At 33.4% G+C, this 20,487-nt stretch overlaps 2 protein-coding genes across 6 annotated transcripts in view; one reads left to right on the forward strand and one right to left on the reverse strand.

Annotated features, from left to right (window-relative positions):
- Positions 1-8,896, forward strand: part of LOC111506553 (solute carrier family 2, facilitated glucose transporter member 1) — a 104,777-nt gene extending 95,881 nt beyond the window's left edge. For all 4 annotated transcript variants that reach the window (XM_023161662.2, XM_023161661.2, XM_023161663.2 and 1 more), the window contains 6 exons: positions 963-1,098; positions 3,078-3,427; positions 3,696-3,962; positions 5,209-5,421; positions 5,511-5,714; positions 6,761-8,896. In XM_023161662.2, coding sequence (XP_023017430.2) covers positions 963-1,098; positions 3,078-3,427; positions 3,696-3,962; positions 5,209-5,421; positions 5,511-5,714; positions 6,761-6,904 — 1,314 coding nt within the window. In that variant the 3' untranslated portion in view covers positions 6,905-8,896. The remainder of the gene's footprint in view (positions 1-962; positions 1,099-3,077; positions 3,428-3,695; positions 3,963-5,208; positions 5,422-5,510; positions 5,715-6,760) is intronic.
- A 7,294-nt stretch (positions 8,897-16,190) lies between these two features.
- Positions 16,191-20,487, reverse strand: part of LOC111507927 (uncharacterized) — an 83,351-nt gene continuing 79,054 nt past the window's right edge. For both annotated transcript variants that reach the window (XM_023163311.2, XM_023163314.2), the window contains exons 5-6: positions 17,071-17,277; positions 16,191-16,587 (exon numbers count right to left, since the gene is read on the reverse strand). In XM_023163311.2, coding sequence (XP_023019079.2) covers positions 16,556-16,587; positions 17,071-17,277 — 239 coding nt within the window. In that variant the 3' untranslated portion in view covers positions 16,191-16,555. The remainder of the gene's footprint in view (positions 16,588-17,070; positions 17,278-20,487) is intronic.

Here is a 20,487-nt window from a genome sequence, read left to right on the forward strand (position 1 = left end):
TTTCAAATGGGACAAACCAAATGTAAGATACATTTGTGATAACACTATTTCCTCTACAACTTTTGGAGGCTGACACCTACACAAAACTTTCGATTTTATAAACTCGCAACGACTTTTTTTCGAATCTTAGTACTGATCTCTCGGAAAAAACAAATGAATATTCATTCGTCTGTATATAGTCTGTAATTGGTGAAGTGTAATTACTTCAATAATTTAATAATTATCATTAGCATAAACCCAAGTCCAAATATAAGTATTCATAAGTTAATGAACGAATAATGTTAATTTACTTTTTTTTGAAGAAAAAAATGTTCTGTATATATATCCTGTGTTTCAGGATGTATATTGTGGTATCTACTATCTTGACTTGAGAATATAAATGATTTCTAACTCCAAATGTTTCTATTGAACATACCTGAAGAAACTATTGCATGGTGCACTTTATGTTGCGGTTTTGTAAACAGTTTAGTGACAATCTATGAAAACGGAGTCTTATTTCAATACATCTGATGTAACCATTGAAATAAACGATCAGAGGAATTATTATAGGTTGTATTCATGCAATCAGATGGACTCAAAAATACATTACTCCGTATTCACAATCGTCAATGTCAACGTTTCGTCGATTATACCCGCCTTCTTCAGGGCTCCAATAAATATGATATTCTGAATACAAAAACATCACCGAAGTTGAAATAAAATCAAACACCAGTGCAATACAATGATAAAGTATTTGGGTTTTAGTGGCGTTAGCATTGAAAATTCTGAATACAGAGTAGTATATATTTGCATCCGATTGTCCGTGAGAAAACTACCTATCAAAATAAGTTTTTCTAACATGATTTCTACCTGATATGAATAAAAAAAAGGGGTGACTCTATTCCACGATTCATTTATGTACTATAAATAACCATGTCCCTGGTTAGGAATGGAATGAAATTAATTATCCTGATCTTTCTTAGGTTTTGGTGGATTGGATCAATGAGACTGCCATGAACAGAACAGGAGAATATCCAAACAAAGATAGTGTAACTCTGATTTTTTCGTTGATGACTTCTGTACTTTGCATCGGAGGAATGATTGGAGGAGCAACAACAGGTAATATTACTCAAAGTACTACAATTTTTGAATATTTTCAAAATTACCGTACATAAGATATGACAATCATTACAGTTCAAATGTTTATCAACAGTATGTTCATCAAAATACACAAATTCGTCCCTATGGATAGAATTACGCATGATGAAAATTTTTCCTCTCCATACCGTTGATAAACATACTGTTGATAAACATACTGTTTATCAACAGTATGTTCATCAAAATACACAAATTCGTCCCTATGGATACATATACGAATGATGAACATTTTTCCTCTACTTTAAAATCAATTTTTGAATTCTTCGCTTTGCGTTCTCAACGACGAATTTAAATTCAAAGAAACAAGTATACAGACTCTGGTTAGAAAGTGATCACTACTATATGTAAAAATATTTTGGACCATCATTCCAGCAGTAAATTATGCATATTGTGCTTGGTATTCACATTCATTCCGTGTGGATAGATTGAGACTAATAAATTCCGGAAGATACAACTTCTAGATAGAGCTTGTCAAATCTAGGAAGCGACTTTAAAGTCTCGGCTTAGGACTTCCCCTAAGATGCGCGTGTTAGAAAACCCTTAAAGTCGATCGAAGCTCAGTCTTCGATCGAAGCTCAGTCTTCGATAACAAATTAATTCAGGTTTATAGTAGATATGACATATGTTTTATTTATACTCAAGCTTTGTCAGTGAAGTTGAATGACGACAATAAATTATATTTATTACTATTATTATTTATAGTTTGAGATATATTTATTTTACCAGTGGTATTTTCGTAATAAATGTTACACCTCAAAGAAGGTACTGAACTCTTTATATCAAACTTTCCGTTAATATTACTACATCCGTTAAGGTTAGTGTGTATTAAACTTCAAATCAATCTAATTCACGATATTGGAGAATATTTGTAGTCAGAAGTTAATTCATGTATCCAACAAGATCCAATCTATATAATATTTCATTTCTTGAGCCTTCATTTTCGATATGTCTGACATGAACACATTAGATTAGCATTTGATTGCCGTTTTGAACATTCACGTAACAAAAAACTCAAAAAATGAATATTCATTCTACTTATACACATCTCGGTTTTGTAAATGTTATTATTTTATGTATGTTGGGTTTAGATAGTTTCACAATGAGAACATTTGTAATAAATTTCCAAAACTGTTAGTTTCACAAGTTATATTATATTTTTGAGTGAGTTTGAAAGGGCAATCTTTTCATGACTATGTGACCATAACGCCACCTATCAAAAAGCCATTCTTATAGATGAAAATGTACATGAATTCACTCTGTATGTTTTTCTCTTTCTGAGTTATATTGTAAAAACTAGGATAGGATAATTTGTTTAGGTTCAAAATATTTTTGTTGCGCTTTCAGGTGTAGATACTTCAGAATAAGTGGTATATGATAATCTTTCAAAACTTTTTGGTTCAACGAACATTATGAGATAGAACTGAAAATATTCCACTCCGTTCAAGGTTTGAATTGAAATCGATATCAATACTTTGAATTAATTAATGCAATAGAAACTTGCTACGTAGAACTCGTTTCCAACTCTTTGCAAAATTATAAGACTTTTCTGGGACTGAAATAGTGGTAACTATAATGTTCTACTCAAAATATGTTGTAGTTACCTTTGATCACTTTGGAATAATATATTGTGGTGGTTTAAAGAGGACTGTAGAGATAAATGACAATGAAATTTCCACTGCCTTCCAGCCAAGCAGCTAGTAAAATTCTTTCTAACCAGAACAGTTTTGAATAATTTTTCAGTGGCCTTTGTGAAGATTTTTGGGCTATGAAACAATTCAATGATCCTCATCATAAACCAGATATTCAGCATAGTTGCTAAGTTCAGTACAGATATCGATTGAACAAATATTTAACTTTCTAATGGTGGTATTATGAAAGTCTTATTGATATGACACTGTCGAACCTCGTTGTCTTCAACAATGTTTCTTGTTTCATTTCAGGTTTCGTAGCTGAAAGATTTGGTCGTAAGGGAGGCCTGCTTCTCAACAACATCCTTGTAGTGTTAGCTGTGATTTGTGAAACAACATCAAAAACTGCATCATCCTACGAGCTGATCATCTTAGGCAGATTTATTATCGGTGTCAATTCTGGCTTGAATGCTGGACTTGCGCCAATGTACTTGGCAGAAGTGTCTCCGATTAATCTGAGAGGGGCTGTGGGGACGGTATACCAACTGGTCATCACCATATCCATATTGATATCGCAGGTTCTTGGACTTTCCAGTATTCTTGGAACCGATACGTTATGGCCTACTTTACTTGCCATGACTATTGTTCCCGCTATTTTCCAAGTAAGTTGAGTTGTGGTATGACAGCAGAAGTAACCTCTAGCTAGATCTCTTTCCAGGAAGATCACCTTCCGAAAGTTCTATGCCATATTCAATTCCAAGTAAACACAGCTGAAGCTTACTGCAACCCCACACACCAGATCCCCAACTTATGCTCAAGTCACTGAATCGTGTTTTTGTATTGGAGATGAATATGCTATAGATAAAGATTTCGTAGATAATTCAATGTATGTCTTCAGACAAAATACCCATATTTCAACTCACTTCACAGGTGATAACTCTACCATTCTGCCCGGAATCACCTAAGTATCTGCTTCTGTCGAAGGGAAATGAATCACAAGCTCGAAGTGCATTATCATGGCTCCGAGGAAGTTTTGACGTTCACGAAGAAATGGACATGATGAAGGCTGAATGTGATGCTGCAAAGCTGGTACCAAAAGTAACAGTCCGGGAACTGGTGACAAATAGTGCTTTGAGGATCCCGTTGAGTATTGCTTTAACCGTCATGGTCGCTCAGCAGTTTTCAGGAATCAATGCAGTGAGTATTATCAGAGATGTTTTTGTTCCTGTTCTTGATCAATTTGTGAATTTGAATGAGATATATAGATAGTGTTGATAATGATAGACTATTCCAGAGCAGCCTATACTGGTTCACAGTTTTGGTTGATGTAGGGCAGTTCATGTAAAATTTATTATTAGACATTTTTCATCTTGGGATGATATTGATTAAAAATGTGACCTAATCTTGCGAAAATAAATTTTCAAAAACTGATAATCTGTTTTACCGAACACTTGCAGATAATTTCAACCAAAATTTGGTTCAGCCTTGATAACATCATTCCAATTATTTTTGTGAATCCAGATATTTCAAGAAATTAATCTTCAAAAACAATAATGCCGGAAAAGCTCTCTAAAAAATTCAAAAATTATCGTACCCAAAGAAAAATATTTTTGGGTCCGAAAATATGAATGAATCATTTAGAGGAAGCCACACAATTGTATTTTGTACTAGTACATCTTTCTTGTGGTGTATTTATGGTTCAAATTGAAATTCAAGAAATTATTTTTTGAATTTTTGAGACATTATTTTCATAATTTTGCAAGGAAATCGATGAATGACACCTTTACAACCTAAACCTAATAATCAAAGAAGAAATGAATCGATAACGGCACATTCCAGACTTTTTTAATGGCACAAAATGATATATAATTATATGACGATATCAGCCCTAGAAAGGTCTTGAACAATTTTTGTCTGAGAAATGGTTTCGGGCATAAAAAATGTTCATCTTATACCTTCCCAAACATATAATTAGAACTCATTAGATCTTTCCAACCTTTCAATTCTATAAAAAGCGCCACTCAGTAATCTCCCAGATTTCAATAAATGCAATCAATAAAGTATGAAGGGTTTGAAAAAGTTATTTCCAATCAAAGTAATTGATAGAAATATAATTTGACACAGAAAAACATACCTTAAAGGAAATAAGTATATATTTTTCAAATCTAGCATTTTGAAATGGATACTGTAGAACTCAATGAATGAGATGAATTGAACATTTAGAGGGGACGTAAACAAACTCCTTTTCGAAGCAAGGTAATATTGCAGAAACAAATAATTTCCATCCATCAAAAATTCAACTTTCATTACCCATATAATGATAATTTGGTTGAAGGAAACTTGATAATCAACTATCAATTTATTTATAATAATAATATATTTTATAAGAGTTGTACATCTGGTACTAGGTAGTTGAATCATTGGAGAATAATTTTATTTTCAGGTTATGTTTTTCTCAAGTGAAATCTTCGAAATGGCTGGTTTACACGGTGACAATCCAAAGTACGCTACTTTAGCTATGGGCGGTATTAACGTTCTGATGACCATTGTTTCATTATTCCTTGTCGAAAAAGCTGGAAGAAAAACTCTTCTTCTCGTTGGTTTTGCTGGTATGGTAGTGGATACTTTATTGCTGACTGTCGGAATGGTCTTTGGGGTGAGTACATTTTGTTATTTGATCAACTTTTTATACATCATCAGTATAAATTACTCTATGGAAGAACTAAAATTAATTTTTTTTCACAGAAAACAAGTCCAGCTGCTGGTATCTTCTGCGTCATCTTCGTTCTGATCTACGTTGTAATGTTTGCTACTGGTCCTGGATCTATCCCATGGTTTTTGGTTTCGGAGTTATTCAACCAATCTGCTCGTCCAACAGCTAGTTCTTTAGCAGTTTGCATAAACTGGACTGCCAACTTTTTGGTCGGATTGGCATTTTTACCACTTGCGGTAAGTATCAAATTAGAATTCTAGCAATAGATGGAATTATTAAAGGACTGCGAGGACGAAAGTTTTCTTGGAGTCTCAGCAATGACTGACTCAGTAGTTGCGACTTACTGCTACTACAACTTTCGTCTGCTACTGGTGCTGTAGTAGAAAACGAAATATTTGGGTATAACCATAAAATGTCTTACTTTGTGAAACATTGGTTTGAAAAACTAACACTTCACAGATATTATAGACCTTCGAAGAGGCCTAACAATTGAAAAAAGTTTTAAAAGAGGCGATAAATAGTTATTGGCTTTTCATTAATAATGACAATGAAATTGGCATATTTTCCAAACAGATTACCCAAAACATTTCAGATTTTTCAGGAAGCTTCTGTATAAATTCTGGTACTTGAAAATGGGTGGATGATATTTAAATTTGCGAAAATCCTTCATTCACTTCATTCACATTAACTTCAAATGTTGACACATGTATCTTGATACTCTTAGTAACTGAAAGAATTTGAATTCTGTTCGTTGAGATCTCAATCGAATGTGACTTGAATATACATTAAAAATTCAAGATATCAAACACTTAAATGAATTCGATACCAGACAGGTTCTGTAACCTGCGGCTGATGCAATAATTGTTGCTATTACCTTAAGAAAATTGTTGAATGACATTGTTAGAATTCGATTTTTCTCCTTTATACGTTTCATTGAGTTATAACTTTATTAATCGCAAGAAACTTGATGTATTTATGGTAGAAACAATATAACAAACAATAAAAATAACGAAAAACATAATAAAACAAATGAAAACATTTACGATTAATATCGAATATATTTTTTTAGTTGTGTCTTGAATTTCGTACAAATAAATTTTTTTATATCGCTATGAATTATATTACATGAAACAGCTTCTCACAAGTAGCCATGAGGAAGAAGTTCATTTTGTTTTGTAATATTGAGTATATTCAAATTCAATAAGACGGAAATAGACGTGATAGTTCTTGTTCTTTCATATTCAACATAATATTTTCAACTGACGTTTTTTTTTTGTTACAGGATCTCATGGGGTCATACGTCTTTCTCATTTTCGTCGTCTTACAACTACTTTTCCTAATCTTCATCTACAAAAAGGTTCCAGAAACCAAAAATAAATCCCTGGAGGAGATTTCTGCGATGTTCAGGCAACAATCCTATAAATAAGTTCAGAGGTGAACAGGCAGTATTTGAAAAATCTCACCTCAGAGCGGCTCTCTTCTGAATGGTATTGTGTATATATGTGTTTAAAATGTTGACTGATAGATGTATAAAAAAAGTAGGTTGCCGTAGAGCATGTGCTGAGGTGCAAAGCAGCTATAGTCTGTTTGAATAGAGGCAGAGAAATGGCAGCCATATACGAGTATTTGTGGCGGGAAACTGAATCTTTCTCTATCACATCTATCACATAATTTGGTTTGGACAGAACAATTTGCTTGCACAGCAGCACAAGTCGCTCGAGATATATGTCCAAAACCAACCAGATATATATGTCCAAGACCCTTAAGAGGCAACGTTTCTTAAATTACTATTTCATTGATTTGAGATTGGAACCACAATGAATGAAGTTCCAAAACAGATAAATTGATGGATCTGGCCGTTACTACGGGGTAAGAAATCATAATGAAGAAAAGAGAAATGGAACTTTCTATGTTTTTTACCACTTTTATTTGTAACTAATGAAAATGTCCGTAGGTATAGGACGAAACTGCAGTAACAAATAGTTAGTTACAAATAAAAGTGGTAAAAACATAGAAAGTTTCATTTCTCTTTTCTTCATTCCGAAACAGACTACTTTTTCCATTTGCATATTAACCAAATTCATTCTATCAATGATTCATTGAAATGAAGGTACACGACAAATCTAACGTTGCCTTTTATTGGTGTGGTTTACTTTTGAATGTCAAATTTGACAAGTTTGCCAATGTTTGTATATTTTCTTTGAAATCGCGCCAAATTCTGTAGAGAATGCTTAAGTAAGAAATTTGTATATACAAGTATTCAATTTAATTGTTGACGTGAAGAGTAGTATACCAAAAAGTGGAACTTTCAGAAGTTTGATCATGCCCTTAGTTTTTACATTCTATATATAACTCCAAAAACAGTTCCTGAAACTTTGAAAGGAATACTCAAAAGTTATTGAGAACACATCTGAAAGTTTCTTGAAAGACTGCATATAGTTATATTAACAAAACTTTATAAAATTAGTTATTCGAAGCTATTTTGGATCACAATAACGTGGAAAAATGTATTCGAAGAAGAAAAAAGCGTTTAACTGAGAAGTTATATTTTTGGAAATAATCAAATCAAGTATGATATTTATACCCTGATAAAATAGAACCTTTTTGTAGGTTCGTAGCGTCAAAATTCATTTTACCACTTCTAGCGCTGGACTATTTTTATTCAATTCAGTAGGAAATATTTCGTCTAGTCATATATCATTATAAAAACAGTTCCTGAGAGGATTGAATCTCAATGTGTGTTTGAGTATGGATGTATTTATTGTGAGTTTAAGTAATTAATTTTGGAGATATCATATGAGATGTTCGAAATGAAATATATAAAATAAATTGATTTTTACACAGTATGCTTGTATAGAATTCTCATTGTTTGGACTTCCATTGTCCAATATGATTTGAAATCTCTGAAAACTTTCGAAAGACTTATTAATAGTCATCCTAAACGTCGTGAAGTAACTTGGTTCGAAATCTTTTCTGATTCTTTTAATTTCTTTTTTAATAGTTTAATTTCTAATGTTTTGCTTATTTTTATTCTATTTTTGTTTATTTCCACTCTCTGGTCATTTTCATCTTTTATCTTGACTATTTCATCCGTTTTATTGCAATTTCATATCACGTTTTATTGCTCACTACAATTAATATTTCAGCTATTCATTTTGATTAGATTTGTTCTTTCATAAATTTCAAATCATATTAGACAATGAAAGTCCGAACTAGTCACCACTTTCAAACATACTTGTACAGGTTTCTGCAAATCCAGTCCAAAAACGCTCTTCACAGATACTACTTCAAAATATTGAAAGAAAAGACAAAACTTTTAGCTTAGGTAATTTATGACTAGTATTAGTTTAATTTAGCCCAATGAACTTTCTATGTTGACACAGATATATTAAAACAAGCTCCTTTATAGAAATTATTGTTTTGAAGAAAATTTTTGAAAGGATTGAACTTTCCACTCATGCTTTCCTGGTATTTATGTATCAGTTTTTCAACCAAAAAAATTCAAAGACTTAAAAAAAATGTACATCATTCTAAAAGTTACATTGCTGTTAATCAAAAAAAATATACTACTACCAATCACAAGCTCAAATCTAATAATAATTTCTTGTTGTAAATAATCTCCACAACACGAAAAAGCTATACCTTCTACTCTCATGTTACATTTCTTTTTTATTGAAACTGTAGACACTTTTTTGTAATAGTTGATTTTTTTGTTATTTATGTTAACTTTTTTCACCATGATATTGTGTCATTTTTGTGAACCAGCGTGTCATTTTGTAACAGAAATTCATTGGAATGTATTCGTATAGGAGAAATCGTCCTTCATCCTCATATTTACAGTGGGTGTTCTCTGTTGTTGTGTGAAATATCTACTATGTATGCCTACTTTCGCTTTGTATTCTCATTTCTACAAATTATAAAAGCAATTAATTTCCTAGTCGAAAAACTGATTTCAATAACTCAATTCGCAAATAATGTGTCATTGCTGTCTAGTTTAGGATGGAATCGATATATTTGAAGTGATATGTATTTTATTGTTTCCGTTAATAAGAATAAAACTCTAGTTTTTGTTAAAAATGGTTTAATTTCATAACAAATGATTTCCCAATGAACATATTCGATATATACTCAATGAATATCAATTCATCTATTGTCGATATATGTGATATTGTTGCAACTTTTCTTTCAGCTCCGGCAGCTGTTCGTCTTGGTGAGCAGGCAAAAAGGAAAAATAAAGATGGAAGGCATTTGAGTGTATGTCTGACTGAGAACAGTATGAAATTATATAATGGTCGCCACTTGGCTAAATGCAATAATTAGAATTTGAAGTTCGCCCTGCCGGGGTGACAAATTAAATTTGTGAGTTCACAAAAATATCGTATTCACTTGAGCAATCTAAAAATATGAAAGGGAGCAAACAATCAGTATTCTAGTTTCAATTAATCAGCTATAATTGAAACTTCTTGTCTAGAAATACAGACATCAGCAATATATCATACCCAACCCTGACAAGGTCAATAATTTCTTTATTTTGCACAGATCTTCACTTTGCAATCACCCAGTACTGTGTGTTAGCTCACAATTCATATACATGTAAAACCCATGAATTTGAGGTAGGATATGATGAAAATAAGAAAATGAAATTTTATTCAAAATAATACATCTGGCCTGTTACTCCTGGACAAACGGTATTGATGAACAAGAAATCTAGATCAGGTGTAACTCCCGCGTTCCTTCTGAATAGCAACAGTCTTAAGGGATCCTTAGCAGAAACAGATTGCAGATGACAGCGCATTTTTCAATTCACGGAGGTCCCTACAACTCCCACTGAAGGAGGTTTACAATTTCAAAAATTGGGGAACTATTTTATTCCATACAAATCGGAAGTAGATATTCTACTACTTCACTTACGGATAGAAAAAGGAGAATTGGTAGTACACAGAAAACTACCAGAAGGCGTTTTAATCATCCTATATAATTCAGATTCAAGAAGATTATCTGATGGGGGAGTTTTCAAATCAACAAATGGAACTCATTGGCTCAGAACGCCATTTGTTGGAAAATTTTTTCAACAAGAAAACATGTATACATACATACATATATACATACATACATACAAACATACATACATACATACATACATACATACATACATACATACATACATGCATACATACATACACACATACATACATACATACATACATACATACATATATACATGCATACATACATACATCATCACAAACTTTCACATTTATTTTATATAATTATAGAGATACTTCCTTTCTGTATATCAAAGTTAAAAGCATGTTTTTTCAGTGATATGTGACACTGAATGTAACTCACAATTGAGTTTATCAGTAAGAGAAGGGATCATGTCACAACATACACCAAAGTCTTTGTATAAAAAGCTAAAATACTTCATTATTCATTTTGAAAATGGGTATGGGGATATAGCACACTTCCAAGAAGTTCCTATTATGGTCCAAAGGTAGTGTAACTAAATGTCACATTACCAAAACTATAACAATTGTCTTCTATTGTACGGAATATCAGTCTACCGTTAGGCAACTAGCATTGCTGGTATCATAAGAAGCCGGCGAGAATTCTAAAAGTTTGCTGTTTGCTGCTTGATACAGGTATCTGTATACTGTTCAGCTTAGAGAAAATCGTAAAAATTATCAGTAACTCTGATGTAGTATTTTGCTAAGCTTCTTGCAAGAAGAGTGGGACTGAAGTTAGTAACTGAAAAGGTATCCAAATATTATACCCGGAAGGAACTTAACCGAGACGATGATTTTTATTATTTGTTTTTTTAATCGCTCACGTACATGATACTATTATAACGGATTTTTGTTCATCTAGGTAAGTCACATTCAAGTCTTTCCGAGTTTTATTGTATATCCCATTGTCCCACACAGCACCAGATTTGACTTCAATTTAGCTCTACTGCAAATACGGAACATAAAAAAATCGTCGACTTTAGGAAACTTTTGTTACAAAAATATTCAAATAGATGACAATGATACAGCTGAGATATTTGCAAATTTCTTTTCATCTGTTTATGAGACAAGTAAATCCGGATATAATCTCAATTTCATAAATGATGCTGATATAGTTAACAATTTTTGCGACATTAGAGAAATAGGAGAGTCAGATTTTGAAAATACAATTAAGAAATTGAAACCAAAGAAAGCGGCTGATGTTGATGGAATTCCCCCATACATTCTGAAAGCATGTGGCGATTGGGTAAAAAAACCACTTCTGCATATATTCAACCTTATCATCAAATCAAATGTTTTTCCAGATTTGTGGAAAACCGCTATAACAACACCTATTTATAAGAGTGGTAAAAAATTTGTCATTGAAAATTATCGGCCAATCTCCATAATGTGTGCTCCAGCCAAGTTATTCGAGCGAATTATTCATACACGAATATTCAACTACGCAAAAATATATATCACGGAAGAACAGCACGGGTTTGTTAACAATAAATCAATCAATACCAATCTATTTATTTTTACTAATTATGCATATAATACACTAGAATTAAAGAGTCAACTCGATACTGTATTCACGGATTTCAGAAAAGCGTTTGATAAAGTTGACCACGATGTTTTGTTATATAAACTAAATAAAATTGGATTTTCTGAGCATTTATTGAAATTATTAAAAAGTTATTTACAAAATAGATACTTCTGTGTTAAACACAACGGTAACACATCAGGTAAATTTCATGCTAGCTCTGGTGTTCCTCAAGGATCTAACCTTGGACCACTATTATTTGTTCTATTCATAAATGATCTCCCTTCCATTTTGAAATTTTCTGAATGTTTGCTTTTTGCCGATGATCTGAAAATATTTAAACAGATTCAAACAGTTAGGGATTGTGTTAATCTGCAAAGGGACATCGACAGTATTTATGAGTGGAGCATCGCAAATAAATTGAAATTTAATATTAACAAATGTAGCATCATCACAATAACTCGTTTGAAGGATCCTGTTAATTTTGATTATATGATGGATGAGGAAGTTCTCCACAGATGTTCTGAGGTTAGAGATCTTGGGGTAACTTACAACAGTACTTTATCGTTTGCCAAACACATTCAAAATATTGTTAAATCGTCAAATCGAATGTTGGGATTCATTATTAGACAAACTCGGGACTTTACGAATAACAATACTATAAAAGTATTATACTACTCACTTGTAAGACCTAAATTGGAATTTGCAAGTATAATATGGTCAGGTGAATATCGGTCCACAATTAATGCAGTGGAGAAAATACAAAATAAATTGCTCAGGTATCTATATTATAAACAGTACCGTATTAGAGCTGACTATGAAATTATCAGATCCAATCAACTTAGAGATGACTTCAAAGTTCTCTCTTTAGAAACTAGGAGATCCCTCACCATGATGTATTTTTTGTATAATGTGATAAACAACATGATAAATGCACCAGGAATCCTATCATTACTGAGATTCAATGTCCCTTCCCGTAGAACTCGGAGAACTTATCCATTCAATATTCCGTTGGTAGTTACAACGTACAGATCCCCTCTCGTGACCATGCTACGACTTGCCAATACATGTAGTGTGCTAGTAGTTTTAGATTGGACTCTACCTCAGGGAGTATTTCGTAGAGCAATATTAGATTTTTTCTTGACTACATCTGTTTGATACGCATACAAATTTATTATATCTAGTATTTTCATCTGTGCACGAATATGATTTTCTATTGATAAGCTAATTTACATATATTACCATTATCGATTTTATTGCACAACTATATTCAATAACAGAGTATATATAGTTCATTGCTATTCAACCTCAAAGTTTTTGAGTAGGTACACAACAGACTCTCATGATTTATAATTATTGAAATGTGAAGATTATTTTATATTAATTATCCATGTAATTAGACCTTTGGTCTGTTTGGATACAAATAAATAAATAAATTCGTCTGAAAAAAGAACAGAAACATACCATGAAGAAAGATCCAAGTGAGAAGAAGCATCCTGTGCAGCAAAATTTTGATAAAAATCAAAATGAGTCTGTGCTGAGGAGATTATACCTGCTTACTACCAAAATAAACATTTTGAATTGAAATTCGATACATTCCCCTCTCCCAACGTTCATATACAGTAGAATTTGGTAAATGGTCACAATATGTGGTCACAATGGGAGGTCAAATGAAACAAGAAGAGTGATATCATCAATAAGAAGGCCGAATCTTTTTCACTTGATAGAAACTTTTGTCAGAAAAGTCAAGTAGTTAATTTGTAGATGACAGAACTGGACAAACCGAAGTCTCTACTGCAAAGTCGATCTAATAGGCCAAGGGAGAATGGTCAATGATTAGGTTAACTCAATAAGTCTTGGTGGTGCACAAATGTTTCCACATTATTTAATACCGACGTGTCATAGTGGTACATTTTACGTAGGTACCACTTAATCAAAAATTATTTCCAAACGCTACGCTAGCACAGAAAGTATACCACTTACTTATATGTATTACAGGTCATCTACTTTAACTTTTCAGGCAGTCACCACTTGTTGGGACAATACATGAGGGTTGTGTACTGTCATTGAGGTCAAAAACGCGTGGAGTGTGAAAGTCAAAACTTCTTTGGGTCTACTTAGTGGAAGATAGTTGAATTTTACTGAACATTTTCTATGAAAGTGATCATTTAATGTGTGATTGATCTTTACAAATACTGGTTAGTATAAAATTTACTTGTATAAAAAAAACTTTTGTCGAAAATCGAGGAGGTGTTATATTTGTACCACCGTGGCACACGCGTGTTTTCTGTTTAGAAAATTTGCCGTTCAGATTACAAGGATGGACTAAGGCGGAGATTTTACAAGAATACGAAAATCTTCCATCCGATCAGGAGTCGGTTGTGGATGATTTTGATAATCTAAATCAATTAGATGAATCTGAATATGCCGCAGAAGATAACGATAATTTTGAATTAGACATGCTGCCATGCGAAGAATTATCGAAATATTCAGATGACTCTGATGATTCTGAATGGAATATGCCATTGAACCAAGTTAGGACCAAAAATTTACATTTACGATATCAAGCTGACCCTAACTGGGGCCACAGCGTCAAAATAGCAGCACCACCTGATTTTATCCATTATTCAGGAATAACTGCTATAGCGCGAAACATTTCAAATCCCACCCCATACAATTTCTTCAAACTACTTCTGGACGATGAAATTATAGAAAACTTAGAGTTTTAGACGAATTTGTATGCAACACAAAAATATCAGAGATTGGGAAAAATATTTGAGCCTACAAATCTCACGGAAATCAATACTTTTCTGGGCATAAATTTGCTAATAGGGATCAAGAGCCTTCCTAGTTACAAAGACTATTGGAGCTCAAGCCCTGATTTACATGATGCATATATAAGCAAACTTATGCCACTCAACCGCTTTGGTTGGCTGCTAAATCATTTACATATCAATGATAATGAATTATTGCCAGATAGACTAGATCCAAATTTTGATAAACTGTATAAGGTGCGTCCCTTTCTCATTAAACTCTCCAAAAATTTTGAGCAATGCTTAGAACCTGATAAATGTGTTGCGATTGACGAATCTATGGTTAGATTCAAAGGCATAAGTAATCTCAAGCAATACATGCCAAAAAAACCCATCAAACGTGGGTATAAAATTTGGGCACTAGCAGATAAAAATGGCTATTTATACAGATATGAACTATATACAGGTAAAATGGTTGATAGAGTCGAAGAAAGTTTGGGTGAAAAAGTGGACAACGTATTTTTTTCCATTTCTTAGACGTATGTGTGGTCAACTCATATAGTGTATGTGGTCAACTCATATATTCTGTTTAAACTTCACCACAGACAAATTATTTCACATAAAGACTTCCGCAGGCAAGTAATTGATGGCTTGCTGTCTGCCAAATTGATCTCTTTGAAAACCAGATCAGATCATGATCCGATAGTTATTAAAAAACACAAACCAACAGTATCTGCCGAAGTGAGGCTGCAAAGTCCTGCTCATCAGCCGGTTCGTGAAACTAGAAGAAGTTGTGCAAATTGTAGTACAGGAAAAGCACAAGTGCGTACAGAATGGATGTGCTCTGTATGTGGTGTACCTCTATGTTTATCTAAAACTAAAACTTGCTTCCAAGATTTTCATGCAAAGGTAGTATTCGGCGGAAACTTTATTTTATCGTATCTGATTGAAACCATTGTTACAGGCATAGTGGTACATAGTATCACCCCCCCAGGAGTTCCTGAGCTCGTTGGTGACCAAAACCTATATTTTTCCAGATTTATATTCATTCAATAAGTGTAATAAAAGTTGCAAGTATGTCAATAACCAATATTTATTTTCGCGTGACGCATGGGTAATATACTGGGTAATTTTCTTGTGGCTGAAAGAGTTAACTGATCTTCATGGCGAAAGAAAACTTTAGCATAATTTAAATTTTTTCAGTTATGTTGTGTCCGATTGGAACTGACTCCACTTTCGTAGAAGTATAAAACTCATTAGGTGAGTGCAAATAACACACTCCAAAAGTATATTGGGGTTAACTGGCTAATCTTTTGTCTCTGTCGAAAAAAATAACTAGGCATTCTACCAATGGGTCATTTGATTTCAATGCCCCTGCGAAAGAGAATACAATGATTAGTAAGCATGTCTTAATGATTAAAGAATATTCAGTTACATCCATAATTCCATTTAATACATTCCATCATAGATAAATACATAGTAAAAATACATAACAAACTACCAATCCAATATCGCAAAGACCAACATCACAATTACAGATTGTCACAAAATTGGTACAAAACTTACAGGAAGTATTCACAAGCACTATGAGAAATTGAGAAACCATTTCAATAATATGATTCGAAAAACTTAATTCATAAAGATAATGAGTGAAATTTGATAACGTATTGCCTAGATACAATTATTTGGCATTCGAAACTATATCAGCACTGTCTTTGGGAATGACTAGTCAACAGACTAAAATAACACCTAATGATCCAATTACTGCTGATGAGTTATGAGTCGTTGTAGTTCGTCTACACTCGCTGGATGTCGCTGTAGGAACGTTCTGAAACAAAGAAATACAAAATATCAATACTGTTCCAAGAAAATTATTTGAAAAAATTATTATATACGATAATATCTTTACCAATTATAAACGTTAACACCCAATTAGTCAGTTAGTGATTTTGTCCAGAATAAATTAGCAGTTAAAGTGATCTTTAGAGATCAAGAGCCGTTATATTATAGCTGATAAAGATAAACTTTTGTATTTTTTCAAGTAACAGTTCATTGTGAGGTTTTCTATCCAGAACACGTGTTTCACTATACGATAGCTTCTCCACAAGTGTTCATACAGTTTTTCCATCAAGATATGAATTGCACGTTAAAAATATGCTTGGAACATATGCTAGACCACATCGTGGAAACACCAGCTTGAGAAATATAGAAAATTATGCCGAAAAAAAATACTGTTTTATCTTGTGAGAAAATGATGAAAAATTCAAAGGACGCTATCTGTTAGTTTACAGTGATCTGAGTTTCTACTAACCTCTGAATTTGAAGTAGTGACTCTTTCCATCTGGTGGATTCCTTTTCGATGTCGAATTCGTAGAATCCCTGGAGGATCGGAATGAGCCCATTGCTCTGAGAGATGGTGGTTGAACACAGAAAACGTCATCATTCATTCTGTATGAAGTGACTGAAGGGGCACCTAGGGTACTATCGTCGTATGTGCTGATATCGATGTCAGTCAAAACTGCAAAAATAGTATGTTAAGAAAGTTGTATTCTGCCGAAAAGTTGGTTGTGTGGTGTTTCTTTTGATGAAATATGTTGTCAGTCAATGGATAAAATTATTCTGGAGGAAAACGGAAGGTAGGTTAATTATTTTTTATTATTTACTAAACTAGAATAGAATATGATTATGGACATATAGGTCGATTGCAAAATACAAATCATTGAATTATAAAACAGTATGAACATCTTTATGAAGAGTTTATTTTGAACTTTTTTTCATCTTTCTTCGGAAGCTCCTACATTCTTTGTAAGTAGGTGGAAAAGTAGAAAGCCAAAAGCCTGTTTACTCAAAAACCAAACTCTTTTGAAAAATATTTCCCTTTGAATTTATTTATCGCCTGTTGATCGAATCGATTGTTCAAGTTTTGATTTAGATCATTCGATTCAAAAATTCTTGCGGCAGATTTAGCGCATTAATTATTTCGATAATAGGTTTCAAGAATTTCTATCTTATTTAGAAGAAAATACAGGACAGAATCACCATTGCAGAAAAAACCTACACTTTTCACGAGTGTGTCAAATTTTCAACGTTGCGGAAAATTTAATGTTTACCGATGTTATCATAGTTACCAGTACATATCTTTGTGTAGATTCATGTTAAATGTTGAAGTAATCAGACGAATCCCATATTTCAATGATTTCTCCGGCGATATATAGTTATGCCGAATGGTGTCTCACTATTGACATCGCTTTTCGGGTGTTGATGTTTTCCACTACCGACCTGCAAGTCACTAGAAGGTTCATTGTATAATTGTCGGGGAGTGTAGGGCGATTTGTGGAGGCCGCTATTATAATTTTGTTGTCACTGTTGTTGTCTGTTGCCAACTTACTCAATGACAGAAACGATAGCCAATGTTGAGTTTCATACTTAAATGAAAGAGAGGCTTTTCAAATGGTGGGTATATATAATATGATTTGCTGATGCACACCAGTATTGAAGGTGTTGAAAGAAAACCATCTATAGTTACTTCTGGTCACCAGTCTTTTTGAAAAAGCTGGAGATTCAAAAACTGAATATATTGGACAAAAGACAACATCGAAGTTCAATTGGCACTTATTTCCAGCTGTACCAAAAACGCCGTTCGTAACTCAACTATTCTATACAAGAAGCAAAAAGCAATTATACTACTAGTGTTAATTTTTGCTTTCTCAAACCATCAGCTACGTGGATGATTCTGGGTCAAGTAGAGATAATCTAAAGTCTTGGTGATGTCACAGCTATGGATTTGTTTATAATGGATGAACCATTCGAAGAGCAGGAAAGTTTTGCCCTTTCGGTTAATTTACTTTCTTACTGCCCAGCAGTTTGAAAAAATTCTCTGGTTGTGTAATCATTCTTTGTTAGTTCTGTTTTTTTTTTGACAAAACACAAGCACTACAGAAACATCCTTAAAACGCTCTTAGACGGTGCCTGTGCGAAATAAGCGATTCGCGTTTGATTTGAGTCGCTAAAGATCAAATTCATTTGAGGAAACATTCTCAGGATGTTCATTCCACATAAACGCAGTTCCCAGCTGAAAAAGTTCTTGAACAGTGAAGTTTGAGGTGTCCTGAGTTAAATCTCAAAATGATGAGCAGTCACAGTCCGTCGCGTATTTCTGATATGTACCGTTCTTGGTGAAATCAAATGTGCCAAGTCACTTGAACACCTTCCGTGAAAGTATCTATCGAAGAGAGACAAATCTCCAACCTTTCTTCGATGTTCCAGACTATCAAGGTTGCAAGTGATGTTCGTGTTTCCAATCAGCTGGTGGCTCTTTTCTGGATGGAATTCAGAAGCTTGAGGGTATATTTGGGACGGAGCTCCATATATGAGAACTGTTTTATCCTGAAAGTTTTCAGGATCAGACCAAGGTGTGGAAATTAAAACACCGCTACGTTATTTAAACTGTTTAATGTCGCACTCCAATTGTCAACTGCCAATGTGTCCTGCTTATCGCAGGTCAACCGAAAAGGTACAAAAAAGGATACTGTTTTTATATGTAAAGATAAATGAGCAAACCAATATATGACAAGAACAATACTCCAAAGAAGGTCTGATCTGAGCTTTATGAAGCATCAAAAGTTGCTGAGGTCTGTACAGTTTTCTGATTTGGAACAGTTTTACAATCTTGTGAGAAGCAGCCTTTCCAATTCCAATAAATCGTCTTTACTCATCTTTGAACACACATTACATTGTAGAATAATTTTGCTGTCTTGAGATCTATCAAATTAATTGAATTCATAAAGTGATTGACTGGTCATTTCCAGTTCTGTAGATGCAGGGTTCGACATTTGTTAATCATAATCATATTGAGCGGATAATATGGATTTTAACTTTTTTTTGAACTTTATCAGAGTATATGTACTGTAATCATGCGGAAGTTGATTATAGAACTTACCGGCATTGTACGTGAAGGATCTCTGAAAAATGGAGGTTTTATGTTTGTACATTTCTAGTAACCCCGAGTTACGAGTCTTAGAATCACTCAGAATCCCTATTTTGATTAGTTTGTCATATAAGTATGTTTCGGTACTTTATGAGTCATATCTAATATAAGTAATTCTCTCATATCTAGCAATTACAGTTTTCGCATTTTCCGATATATATAACTTACGTGGTCATATTTGCGTATTCCGAGTTCTGTATTTTTTGAAGTCGACTACTGTCAACACTCAGAAGTGCGGGTTCATAAATGTCACAGTAAGCCAGTTTCGAAAATATGAGGGATTCACAAACACGAATTTTCAGAGCGGAACTCATGAATTGTTTACTTGAATAAAGTTGTTTGAGTGTATTATACGAACCTCGGCAAAGTTGATTGACATGTTTTGTGAACCTCAATTCATTGTCTGAACAGAGTCCGAGGTTTTTTGTTTCATTTTTAATGGGGATTTTTTCCCCACCAAAAACAATGTCGATTGAGGTACTGGCTAGATAACGTTTGAGCTTCGGTCCGAAAAACAATGCACCGGACTTACTTGCGTTCAACTTCAGATTATGTGCTGCAGATACATTCATAGAGGAATCAAGATCAGAATTTAAAGCAGCGGTAACATCAGGTTTCACTTCATTGAAAAATAAGTACAGCTGGGTATCGTCCGCGTAGTGGTGTATGCAGCAGTATTTGACGAATGAATGAACATGTGAGATATTCAAAGAGAATAACAGTGGGCCAAATATTGATCCT

Source organism: Leptinotarsa decemlineata, unplaced genomic scaffold, assembly GCF_025532065.1.
Source record: "Leptinotarsa decemlineata unplaced genomic scaffold, Ldec_3_MD MMD2_P_RNA_scaffold_5, whole genome shotgun sequence".
Lineage (NCBI taxonomy): Eukaryota > Metazoa > Arthropoda > Insecta > Coleoptera > Chrysomelidae > Leptinotarsa > Leptinotarsa decemlineata.